The sequence below is a fragment of the Leptosomus discolor genome, chromosome Z, assembly GCF_034619465.1.
Source record: "Leptosomus discolor isolate bLepDis1 chromosome Z, bLepDis1.hap2, whole genome shotgun sequence".
NCBI classification, from domain to species: Eukaryota; Metazoa; Chordata; class Aves; order Leptosomiformes; family Leptosomidae; genus Leptosomus; species Leptosomus discolor.
This window is the reverse complement of record NC_141419.1, coordinates 18349298-18362890: the sequence shown is the minus strand read 5'-3', so window position 1 is coordinate 18362890 and position 13593 is coordinate 18349298. Positions and strand designations below refer to the sequence as shown.

Below are 13593 nucleotides of genomic sequence, written 5' to 3'. Positions count from 1 at the left end.
ACAAAGGGTTTAAGCAGGAAGCAAAAGAACTAAAACCCTAAATGGAAGTCAAATTGAAGAAGCAAAAATTACTGCTTTTCTAAATGATATCTGCAACATCACAGATCTTTGGTCTTCTGGTTTTGAAGGTTTACTTCCGTCTCCTGTCAAGAACAATGAACTTTGGAAGCACAGCTCTGATTTCTTCCTTCCTATATGACTATTCTTCAAGTACTCTTTTGCAAGTAGTTAGCTGAAACCTTTTACAACACCTGTTTAAGAAAAATAATCACGCAATTTCCATATGCAACGTACACTCTCTACAGCAACGGAAAGTGAATTACTCTACTGGAGAAGCAAGCTTGGGTTATATGATATGATACATTAGGACTTTTCAAGTATTATTTTTAATATGAAAAGTAGTATTATCAGGTGGATTTGGCTTTTCGGTTTTCCATTTATCAATTTAGTGGTTGTGTCTGTTGCCAATTTTTTTTTAGTCACAATATAAGGAACACTTAAACGCCATCAGCTCTCACTTCTAAAGTATCCTTGAAACTCTATTGCCACTGCATTGAGACTATTGCACACGTCAGAAAGTGATCCACTGCTTTAAACCCTGCTGGTGAACGTTAGAAAAAGTGAAACTCTTAGATTCTGTCAGAGTGATCTCCATGGTGACTTTAGCATAGATGAATTTTAACCAAAAGACCTGGGTGACCTTCTTTAAGGCTAGCACAACTTGAAAAAACACAGCAAATGGTCGTTACTGACAGCATAGCTGATGTTTTGAGTATGAACTTTCAAAATCTCTACTGTTTTCTCTAGCAATCCAAAGAGCAGACAACCATCTGAGAATAAAAACATTCACCCAAGTTTTAGTACTTGTTTTCATTCAAACTGCCTTTGTAGTCTGCTCTTGTTAGATACTAGCTGGCCTGAGAAAATCCTTAGCAATTTTAACTGGAGATTTTTTTATGAGCTCTCCACTCCTTAAAACCAGACAAATATTGCAAAAAGTTGGCTTGCCTCTTAAAAGAAACTGGTTTGCAAGGAGGAGTTTAGATCTAGAGACCAGTAGTAATGTCCTAAGCTCAAGTACGTTCCTTAGCTAAACACACAGTATGCTCAGTCCTGCTTTCCTTAAGGTAATCTGGTATCTGTCACACAAAACAAGCTCAAATTAAATCATGTTTAACTTTGTCATTGTCCTCACACAGGTCACTTTTACTGCAAGCTGATGAAAGATGGCTTTCTTGCACATGAGCTTCTGGGGCCACATTAACAAAAGAACAAACAGCTACTTATTTGACCACAACTGGTCATCCAGAAAAACACTTCCCAACTAATTCAAGTGTACATCCACAACATGAAAGCTAAGAGGTGTCTTATGCCAGTCTGATTTGTCTAACTAGCCTTGGAAAGAAGCTCAACTACAATCACTTTTAAAGTCAGATAAAGCTCTTTCTCCCTTCTGTTCCAATTTTTAAATATTAGAAAATGATCCAATCATAGAATTGAAGTCTACATACCACTACTTAGTATAAAAAAAATCTTGCTAATATGCAACAGATGCACAAACAAATTTTGTTTTTTAAAGGAGTTACTGCCTGTTTTATAACATTGAAACTTCACTGCTGAATATCTTTTCCTGTGGATCAGGCTACACAGTATAAGGACCTTCTCCTGAAAAACACATTATTTCTTTTCTTATCATGGGATACTGTGTGGAAAAAAACCTGTTCTTCATGCTTATGCTTTTCAAGGGGAAAACAACTCAAAAAGGTCAACTCCAGGCATAATTTACCAAACTATAGAATTTGATTTTGGTGGCTAAGATACCAAGTTTTCCTGGGAAAACGATAAACAGAATTTGATGAGTCCAAAGTTCATGTCCTTTGACTTCCAAATCCCCACAGACAGGACATGGCTTCTGAAAGGATTTATGTGCAACTTGGGGCAGAGATAGGAAAATGGTGTAGTCCTGAATGTTTTTGCCAGAGAAGAAAGCTAGAGGCCTACAGCATCATATTGGTGGAATTTACTCTTAAAAAGACTCAATTCTAGCAATACCACTTACCAAGAACCATTCTTCCCAACAAAACCTGTGCTATCTACATGCCCTCTGCTCTCCTCTTCTAGTCACTGCTACTTCAAATTACAACAGCAACTGGCAAAATTTGGTTTATTTCAGTATTAGCATTCATAACCTACAAGGCAGCAATAAAGGAGGTAAGAATTGTGTATTTTTTCTTTTACTAGCCTTGAAGAGAGTCTTTCAGTATCCCAGATTCTTCTTTTCTCCAGCTGTTCCTCTCCAGGAGAACCATTTGCAGGTGTGCCACTTCTCTGAACTTGTTTTCATGAGCAGCTCAAATACCCCTAGTTCCAAGACAGTTTTGGAGCACAAAGCTGCGTTAATAGCCATTCTCCCATACTGGTAGCCCACCTCTTTACCCTTCTCCTCCAGGGTGGCTTATAGAACTTCTTCAAGCATCTGCCATATGTATCACCACTTTATTTGGTTTCACCTGCTTATTCCTCTAGCTTTAGGTCTCCAAATCAATTTAAATCTGTTTCAGAGGGACATGTGACATGCTTAGTTATCTGTAAGCAGCTTTAGCAGAGTACAACGACCCTTTTTTACGAAGGCTGAACATTTTCTTAAGTATCTTTAGAGGAAAAATGCCTCAAATCCACACATGCTGTCTTTGCTTCTTCCTGAAAACAGTTTGCTCCTGCTTGTAGAATTACAGGGAAGGTTTCTTCCATACAGTCAGCAGGTCTGGGACAAGACATAAGCAAGCACTAAGCCAACTACTTGGGTCTATCTAATACAAGAACACTTTACTTCCATTACTAAGCAGGTGAACAGCCACCTGAGCAGATCACTGCCTGGAAAAAGAGGGGCTGTAGAAAGTATGTCTGCTGACAGCACCACAGCCCCCATTTCTCTCCTCTGACAGATTCCTTTGAAACCTCCTTCAGAGAAGGTTTTCTCTTGTTGGGTGCATTTTGTCCTGAGGAAGATGGGCACATGCTGAAGCGGACAGTTCACGTGCAGTGAGTTCTGAGACACACTCACGGGGCAGAGAGACTCCCAGGTCAGGCCCATGCCCTTTGCTCTTCACGCATCAGACAAATAGACTGTGCACACACACACACACATGGCAAGAAAGTCTGCTGAGCCCTCAACACACCTCCTGAAATGTCTGTACACATTGCCAGTGGTCTGCTATGGAGGAGCTTTACCTAAGCATTAAGACTAGCAGGATGTTAAAGCAAAGAAAATGCATAATCACAGAAACAACCCAAAAAGCATAGATCTCCATGTCATTCTTAAATATCTATGGTTAAATTTTTAAAGTGGTAAGCCTTGTCATAAGGACCTCTAAGGCAGGGAATAAATTAACACTAGCTAATAACATTTGCAAATATCTCTCCATAGCCTTCTGGCAATGATGAACTACATGAAGATTTTTTCAGTCTTTCTTCTTGAAGTTTTTCCATAAAACCTCATTACATTTTCTGGAAGTAGTTAAGAAGAGGTGCTTGGCTTCCTTGAAATTGACATCTAGGACAGCCAACATTTTGACTACCAACTGGTATGAGACAACAAGGATGAGGGGGGAAAGGATTCAGGGAGAAAGAGAAGGACAGCCAGACTGAAATGGAATCAAGCCAAAGGGGAAGCAACTGGAGAGTAAACATTGTGCTTGGGGAAGGAGGGTAACCAGGAGAGATAAGTCAAGGAAAAGCACAAAACACATCTTGGTGAGAAGTGAGAACAACAGTGGGCAATATCAAGTGTCAGAAAAGACAGATGAAGAAGGTTGAGGGAAGGAGAGGAAAGGAAGATATGCACAATGGGGAAAGTGAAGCAAAAGAAAAGGAATGTGTGATTTTTCAGAATGCTCATTTTTATTTTCCCAGCAGTTGCAGGCAATTCAGCCAAGAACAGGAAATATACAACCTCTTCCAACACTTAAGCCACTAGTTCATTCAACACAGTTAAGCATAATCCTCTTTTTCAAAGTATCTTCGAATGCAGGTGAAGCAAACTTGTCTTCGTGAGGAAGGAAGTTGAGGACACGGAGAAGCAACATCCCTCAACCACTATCTATGATGGATAAGCTTTAAAATAAATAAAAGCTGCCTAGGCCTCACTATACAGTGGTCAAGTACCCTCAGCTTTTATTGATTCCTGGCAAGCAGTGAGGGCAGAATCTAATGTCTCTTCACGCTCCCAGATCCCTGCAGATTGACACACAAGTAAGAGCTCTTACTAACTCATTTTTTATTTCAGGAATTACTGAGATAGCTCCTGTGGGATTCATTTGTTGCATACATGCAACAAACTAACTTCCCCCCCTCCGACCCCCCACTAAGTCTTCATATTACCATGAAATAATAGGAATGATTTTCAAAATTTGCCTTGGACTTCTCAAGTTTGATAGATTACATCTGCGGTTGCTTAGCCAAGACCAATGAATTCTGCCTCCAGGAAGACAAGAATAATCTGTGCTGGTTGAAACCTAGTGCAACATCGCATCTCAGAAAGGACAGACAACACACACCCCTAAGAAGCACTTTTAACCTCCTTTACCTCCACCCCCAGCTACCTGAGGTCTGTCAATACAGAGCAGTTTTACCAGTTATATATTCCCAGAATGACCAAGAATTATTTCAGCATGAAAGTGGACTTTGGCGCTCAATTCCTTCCCCAGGCAACACAACTAACTACACTAATGAGAGCATCCTACTATCCCTGTAACATCCAGTTCTCCTCAAGTTAATTGTTCACTGTGTAGACAAGTCCTTAAAAGATGGCTTAGTTATCAGGCATAAGGATTTATAGTAATTTTCCAAACCTGCTCTGTAAGTCTGTTCAATCTATCATCTCAGAAAGTGTAGGGTTGTTTTTATGGTCATTTTATGCTTTTGGCTTCAGTGTCTTGATAGGCTAAGTTTCATGGTTAAGTTAACGCATTTAAGCTCCCAAAATTAAGATTTACATCTTCTAACTTCACACTTCACTCAACTAGCCTACTACAATAGCAAAGAAACAAAAGCAAATGCGGACCACTAATCGAAATTTTCTTCCAGTATTAATCCTTGCATCCTTTCCTATTGTTTTTTTTCCTATGGAAAAGCACGTCTTTACAAATCAATATTACTCAATTTGTTCTGACTTCTTTTCACTGTTTTAAAAATATGCATCTGTAAAACATGTACAGCTGGGATTAAGAAAAGCTACAACATTCTGCAATATAATTCAGTTCAGACACTCCTGAAGAAAAGCATGGTAACATCTCAAAAGATGGGGCAGATGTATTGAGTCAATACACAGAAGCTAATGAGCAGCTCCCTCTTGATCCATATTACACAAATGGTATCATCTAGAGATGGGTGGAAGAGGTCCAGCACACTAAAACTGTGCCTCTGAGTGGAAAAGTGCCAGGCTTGTAAGGTTCGACTTAAGCAAAGTAAAGCAATGTGTTTGTCATGCCCCGGATAAAGCCAGGACGAGAGCTGAGCAACTTGCTCATCTGGCAAAAAAACAGCAAAAGGTTAAGATTGCTGGTATCTGCTTCTCCCTTCTACAGACCTTGCGAGAGGTGCTAACAGCTGAAAGAGGGAGCCTTGTGGTGGCAAGACTGCTCTGTTTGGCTAAAAAGTGAGGAACCAAGCAGAAAACCAGTTTCAGCACAAAACTCTGAAGGCCATGATGCCCTGTAGTGAAACTTTTGCTTAATTATCTGGAAAATTGATATTACAGTTAACAACCCTGCTTATGTTAATGAGAATTATAGAGATCATGCCATACACACATGACAATGTTACTCAACTCTCTGCCTAAATCATGCTAGACATAACACATGGGAGGAGAAACAAAGAATTAGAGAATAAAAAGGGGAGAGTAGAGGTTAAAAATTGGGCGAAAGGGACTGAAGATCTAGAAGAGACGGTTGATGGGCTATGTTGGCTCTTCCTCCACCCAAGATAAGGATGCCTTCTTGGTAAGAACTGCGTAGGACACCTGGGAAAACTTGGCCAGCTTTGTTATAGTATATTAGCGCTATTGCAGTAAGTGCACTCACCATCAGTTCTGCATTTGTTATATCTGTCACCTTAATAAATTACCTGTATTTGCCACTTTGTGAAACTGCCTCAATGAAAGTCCCTCAGAGGGCTCTGACAGGCAAACATCACATCCTTACTCCTAACGTGGGGCTCTGTCATGTTTGATAGGTTATGACTCCACATGCACAGAGAGGCACAGAAGCACAATGGCTGGCAGGTGAACCCCAGTAACATTGTCAGAGAAGTTATCAGAGAAGCCATGCCCTGCCCTGATGCAAGGGCATCAGCTCCATGGGCTGGGAGTAGCACCCACCAGGGGAGGCTGCAGGAGAAGCTCTGTGGGTCACTTCACCAACTGAGGAGGTCACTCAGGGTGTGGGTCTCTATGAGATGCAGGGGAGAGCATTCTAGGATTGTAGAGTTGTTAGGCGATGTTTAGGGGAGGAACCAAAGCCAGGGGTAGGGAGGGATCAAGGTGTTTTGGGAAGGAACAAGTATGGGAAAACAGAGGGATAAGGAAAAGAAGCTAGTCACAGGTAAAGAGGATGCTGGCTGGCACGTCTGCCAGACCATACCCTGCACCTGATCAGCACAGTCTATCCTGTCTTCACATTAAATTCTATTTCTAACTCTTTTTGTGGGTGCGGTTTCCACTCCTCTGCACCCATGTGTTTTCCTGAGTGCAGCAACTGAAGTGGGACCGCAGGTCACTGTGACCCATGTGTCCATAGTGGCAGCAGCCACACTGACCGCTGTTGTGCGAGCACCTGCAAACATCAGGCTGGACTCACTGGCACACTAGGTAAGTGGGCTGGGAGCCACATGCGCAGGCATCTCTGAGTGAGGCACCTGGCAGAGATGACTACTGGAGGGACCAGGAGGTCCATGATGACTGCTGGAGAGACCATGGGGGCTGGGTGTCCACCAAGAGACGGAAGGGGGGAAGGGGTGTGGTGCATATATGTATGCACACATACATGCGTGTAGCCAGACACGCATATATACGTACATGTATAAATGGATCAGAATACACATATGTATACACACACACATTCCCACTAACAGACCTTCATCCTGCTCAGCCACAAGAGGGGACAGGATGCTGCAGCAGCTTCACCTGTACTGGGGTACCAGATCTGGAGACGCCTAACATCATTAAACTAAAGCTTTCAAACACTTCATCTTTTTTGTGTGTGTGAATGTTTTGTTTTTAAAGAGACAACAGAATCACTCCCTACCTATTCAGCTTTCTAATTCATAGCGAAGTCACTGTGCTCTATATTGACTTCTGTTTTGTGGAAATGTAATAAGAGGAAGGAATTTGTTTCAATGCCACTGTTCTATTTAAAACCCAAGTAATGATTCTTTACACGAGCTTTGAAAATGTACCGTCTACTGCTGCTTTCTCCAGTTCACAGACGAACACTGTGTATGAACAAAAGACCTATTCAAGTTTGGATCCTGTCCCAAATTTTCATACCTTTTTTCCTTCTTTTGAGAAGGCTGTCTAAAGGTGAACTGTTCTGTACTAGTACTTTCAACCCATCCAGCTGAAATATCTGGATACACAATTTGCTCTCTTTGACAGTCATGAGTAAGGGAAATAGCCTTAGTTGGAGAAGTATGAAAGTCCTGACACTCAACCACTTATGTCACTTAAAACACTGGAAAAAGTGTAAGTTTCTTAGACAAACTGCAGTTAGTCAGGGCCTGGTCCCATAATAAGTGGATTGTAACTTACAGTCATTAAGAGACACCAGCTTCAGATCTTAAGAAGTGAAATAACAGCATGCTTGAGATCATTTCTATAACTGAGTTGATTATTAACTGAGGTGGATTTTTTAAAAATCCAAACATAATTTCCACAATTATCCTACAACTTCATAAGAACTTGAGGGGGAAGTAAAAATAATCATACAATCCACACAGCTATATTAGGTAGCAAGTACCATGTTTTTCTAGTTACTAATACGGTTATAGGGGGTGGGATGCCCTTAAATTGTGGTTGGCTTCATCTTCTGAAAAGCAAAAGGTTGGCTCATACCAACCCCAGAAAACTCCACATGCATAACAACTGTATAAGAAGCAACCAGCCCAGCTCAATCCTGATGCACAGGAATACACATGCTTCTACTGCAACACGCCCAAGCAAAAAACTAACCAAACGAACAAAAAAAAAAAATCTCCTGGTGTCTTCAGTAAGATTTGGATCCAGCTATCTTAATAGAAAAAGGCTTTGAAAAGACATGCTGTCTGCCCTTTAAATTGGTTGCTTATCTATGGACTGTTAACACCATGTTTTCTTTCTTTGATTACTAAGTTGAGAGAAATGATCTATTTGTCAGGGTAATAAACAGACTGTCACTTATGCAAATCTACCATTGGAAAAAAGTGATGAGATATTTGTAAGACCCTGGATAAATGTGTTGGACCAAATCTTTGGACCTCAAATTGATACGTAGCATTAGAAAAACGGCCGTTTAATATTTTTTTCATATGGCAAAGCAATATTACATGAATAAAGACTGGAATGGGTGACTATTCACCACTTACTAAAACTCTGCTTACTTGAATCTGTTGAAATTTGGACATCTTTTGCTGATCCTTGTGTTGATCCATCAACATCATCATCTTCATCTGTAAAAACAGAAACATTTTAAGAAAGGACTCTTGTTAATCTGAACGAGGGGAAGAAAAAAAACAAAAACGTTTGTCATTTAAGGATGGTTTCCATCACACAAAAGAATCCAGTCAGAAAAGTATACTTTCTTCTTCTTCCCATTTTATGGTAATACTATTTAGTATAAAAACAGCATTTAAAAAACCAAACCTGCATTACCACATAACTACAGTGAAGGCATACCTGAAGTCCTTTTACTATTAGCTGTAATATTGCAACTACTGCATTTCATCCCTTTCTAAAGCTGCAATGCTTGCCTGTGACTGAAGTATATATGGTTTCCATGAAGTTTTAAATCACCAAATCAGTCCAGGAATTGCAGTAACAGCTTTCCAGTCAGAAGCATGGGCATTATATAAATAATTTCCATAACTGAAAAACAGATTTGCTGACACCCGAAGAGAAGGAAACTACTGCACTCCAGAAAAGGACTTTGATAGCAGCTCATTGCTCTCACTAAAAGCTAAGAGCCAACATGTCAGATAATAAGACAGCCTGCAAAATCACACATACAATACTCAGAAAACACTAAAAGAAAAGCTACTAACATTTACGTTTGCTTCTGCGAAGATAACATCATGACTGCATTCTCATTCCTGACACTCTGGTCCATACAGGAAGACTGCTGCAAATCCAAACATGATAAATTTTTCTTCTCTAAGGGTAGCAGTAGCATGCAACGTAAGCCAACCCAGTGTGCTGACAGTGTAATGGTATTCATACTCTCACTCACTGAAACTCCCAGTCAGTCTTGATTGGGATGCAGACCAAGCTCCCAAAAGACATAAGCCAGGTAACACATAAAAACTATGCCTTGCAGTTGAGGGAGAAAGCAGGAAATCAAAGCACAAAACAACAGAGAAAAAATAAAAGCATTAAAGAAAAATCTTCAGAGCCAAAAAAAAGAGGTACTAGGGTAGTCAGAATCCTAACACAGGGAAACCTTCCAAGCAGCAGGAGTCCTAAACTGGAGACCACGTAACTCACTGAATATTTGGGTAATGCTTCAACTGACTACAAGAAAGAATAACAACAATGTTTCTGGGTCAGTGTTTTTAAAATATAAAAGAAGGGTTGAAATATTTTCCCCATTATAGTTGACAGACAAACAAGATTAAGTTTCAAATTGGAAAGAAATTTAGACAATATGGTCTTGAAACACCCTGAAATAAATGGAAGCTGAATGCCTTCTTGCATCTCACTTCAGACAAAATCAAATTAAAAACAGGGTAAGTAAATACAACCATAAGAAATGAAAGAATTCCTGATTCTTCCCAACTCTTCCCTTTTTCTAAGTTTAGATGGGAAGAAGCTGACATCTTTCTTTTATTTCTTTTTCCCTCAGTTTGCATAGTAGGGAAATCTACACTAACAGCATCTTGAAAATATTACATCGAAGTCCAATGACTTCTTTTGAAACATGCTAAGACAGAAGTCAGTTGGAAGAAGTGGAGATAACTGCTCTACCATTGGTTCCCCTGGTCGCCCAACAGTTTTGAAAAACCACTTTCAGCACAGACATGTTCACTGAATGTTGGCCATGAAGCTTAGCATTTACTCAGTGGCAAAAACTAATCCGGACAAATGCTCCTCAGTAAGTAAACGATGATATGCTCATTCTCTGTCTAGGACAAGTCATTCGGCACTTCCTAATCATCAGCTTGGGAAGAGCTGGGCCTGCAGCAGTTAACTCATCCAGGTGACTGCCAACACTTCTTTGGTACTGCAGACTGGTCTTTTCACAATCTTCTGAGCGTTGCCCTTTGTCAGCCGTGGCAACAGAAGAGCACTCTCTGTGCATGCTGCGTTGCGAGGACTTCTGAATGAGGGTGTTTGCACTACGTGTCCCACAGAAGTGAGGACAGAAATGCTAATTATCCTCCAACAAAGCTGAAATGCTCCTTGCTCCCCAGAAACATTCCCTAATGTTCACGCAATCTTTAATGAGATCTGCCATTTGGAGTCTATGCCTCCCCTGGAAAAGTGGCAGCAACCCCCAGGGCAGCTGTCCTGAGCTGCTCTGTGGTCAGAGAAGCTTCAAACACATCCTGAAGAGTGTCAGGGAGATGCTGGACCCATGAATGTCTTGGTAATTTTTGCCACATGCCAGAAGCTAGTGGGTTTTTGAAAGAAAATGCAAGTCTATTCTGTGAACATGGGTAACAAGGAGGACTGTCAGGCCAGAGCAGTGAGCTCCGTCGATGCAGGATGATGTGAGAATTAGTTTAAGGCAATTCCCAGCTCTGCCTTTAAGGAAGAATCTGGGCAGAGGGAAAGACCTGCATAGCGATGGTAATTGGTGCCTCTGGCAGGGACCTGCAGACAGCTGATCTCCAGCAGATGACTGAGAGCAGCAAAACTTCAGGAATAGGTCTTAAAGCAAGCTTCAGTAGGATGTGAACTGTGTAAAAAGGAGCCACGCTTGAAGACACCAGACTTGTACCTGAACATCAGGGACCTAGGTGCTAAAACAAGTGTCACATACCATCATCAGCTAACGAAAACAGAATAAAACACCTTATGTACAGCAGAGTGCAAGGCACTCCCACAATACCACAAATATTATTCTCCATGTCTTGTGCTGAGCCACAACCGTGGCTCATTGACCATGAAAAAAGGAATATGTCAAATGCTGGGGGCAGCCATCAAGTTCAGAGGTACACCTGGTACCGGCAACAGCAGGAAAGGGGAGTGGCCCCACGGCTTTTCTCCTGCTCCCCTGGGTGTCAGCAGCCCCTCCACCCTGGGAGGCCACTGCCCACCACGTGATGGACAGCTGAGGCCAAGGTACAGAAATTCTCACAGACTGGCAGAAAATAGATCTGGTGTTGGAAAAGAGATTTTTCAGGGTGTCACTATATTTTATCTGCACTATAAAAATGAATTCTGGCTTTCCAAATGTGGTGGGTTTCCTTCATTTTTTTTTGACATCACATTAAAGTACTGGAAATGGTCCAAATTAAGTTACTGAATATTTCCCCTTCCCCATGTGTCTGTTTCTGACTGATCTGCACTGCATTCTCTCAATTCAAAGTACCAAACATGCATTTTAATCAAACGAATGCAAAAAAAACATTATTCCTTCAAAAAAACTTGAATATGCATAATATGAACTCATACATTAGCATATAGTCTAAATCCTGAAATGGAAACCCCTCTCTTCCATCATGTGAAATAATGAAGGAAAAGACTAGAAGGTGCAGCTATAACCTTAGATTCTTTCACACAAAGTGCTCTGTGTTCAGTTTTTAGAGGTGATTTAAAAACCAAAAAAGGAAAAAGTTTAAGTCTGACATATTAAAAGAACACACCACTCTTTAAAAGACAAACTTAGTTAACATCAGAAAAGTCACACCTGAAAAGGCGATTTAAAAGGTTTGTGATTAACTTCTGTCAATAATAATACAACTTTATCTTCACTTAAGCCTTTGGGACACTTGTAGAATACCTAACAAAGGATCTGAATCAAGGTTCATACAAGCCTTCCAGCAAAAACCAAGCTCATCCAGATTGCATTTCTTATGTTCAAAGCATTAAAAACTCCACGACTTTCAAGTACGTGCTGTACTTCGCCTTTCCCCACCAACAAGCAAATTCACTAAAAATAAAAATAACTCACTGAAAAAACATGCCAACCAACAAAAGCAACATAACGCTTGCTCTCCCCCGTCACAATTTTATAGGTCATTTCAGTGTACCTAGGTTATGTAGACTTAGGGTCATGCAGTTTATGAAGTAGCAGGACTGCTGCTATAGCTTCTGCACATGAGAATGCACGGGTCCTGCTAGCGACCAACTGCCTTCACCAAATCAAAACCTACACATTCAATGCAGGAAGTTCAAGAACAACGTGTCAGGTTGAGAAAAGTGCAGCTGCAAATATTTAACTTCCACGACCTATATTTTGCCTGCCTTTTATTTGCTTTCCTACTGTATTCAAGCACGAAAAGGAAGGCTTTGCAAGCACATAATAATCAAAATATAAATTAGAAAATACTTCAGTGGCTTAAAAAATTCTCGTGCCTAACAAGCTGTTAAACAAACATACACTCTAGATGGCAGCAGAACATTACCCTGCTAAATACATGATTTCCTTTCAGCACAGAAATCTCCAAAGGACAGATACTTAATCAAAGAGGCAAATAAAAATATCTGTATACATGATATGCCAAATAAAAACATGTATATCAGCAAGTGTTTGTGGCAATGGTAACACTAATCCACTAAGTAAACTTCTGGATTTTAGGTTTTCACTTTCTGCATGCTTACTATTTAAAGAGCAGTTTTCAAATTGCCCTGCATCATTAAACAGGTTTCATCATTTTGCACACAGTCTGCATTTAAAAATGTCCCAGAAATAGCAAGAAGTTACAGCATTGCCACAAAAGCCAGTGAAAATTAGCAATCGTATGCTTCAGGGAATTATAGCACTAGATTAAACATCCTCATCAATTAGTTGCATTCAACTTTGAAAGCTTTTACCTGATTCTGTTTGCAAATTTTCTGATATTCGAAAACAATGCAGTTTGCTGAAGTTCCGAGAAAATAATTGCACACAGCTTGGAGGAAGAATCATATTCCTTAACCTTCCAAACGTACATTCTGGTGTGACAATTATGTAGCAAGCAGCATGAGCCTATAAATAGAAGCATGAATTAAGAACTTAGTCAGACACAGAGCAAGCAAATTAGTTTATAACAAAATATGCACCAGAATTGCAAAACTCAGGCTAGGACATATACAGACCTTTTGTAAATCACTTTCATGAAACGAGTGACCCGTTTTTCACCTTAGATATTAATTTGCTCCATTCGGGTTTTATATAACCAATAATGGGAAGTCTTAACATG

At 40.4% G+C, this 13593-nt stretch overlaps 1 protein-coding gene across 2 annotated transcripts in view; it reads right to left on the bottom strand.

Annotated features, from left to right (window-relative positions):
* Positions 1 to 13593, bottom strand: part of DGKQ (diacylglycerol kinase theta) — a 96299-nt gene that overhangs the window by 32998 nt on the left and 49708 nt on the right. For both annotated transcript variants that reach the window (XM_086479892.1, XM_086479893.1), the window contains exons 6-7: positions 13226 to 13379; positions 8632 to 8700 (exon numbers count right to left, since the gene is read on the bottom strand). In XM_086479892.1, coding sequence (XP_086336018.1) covers positions 8632 to 8700; positions 13226 to 13379 — 223 coding nt within the window. The remainder of the gene's footprint in view (positions 1 to 8631; positions 8701 to 13225; positions 13380 to 13593) is intronic.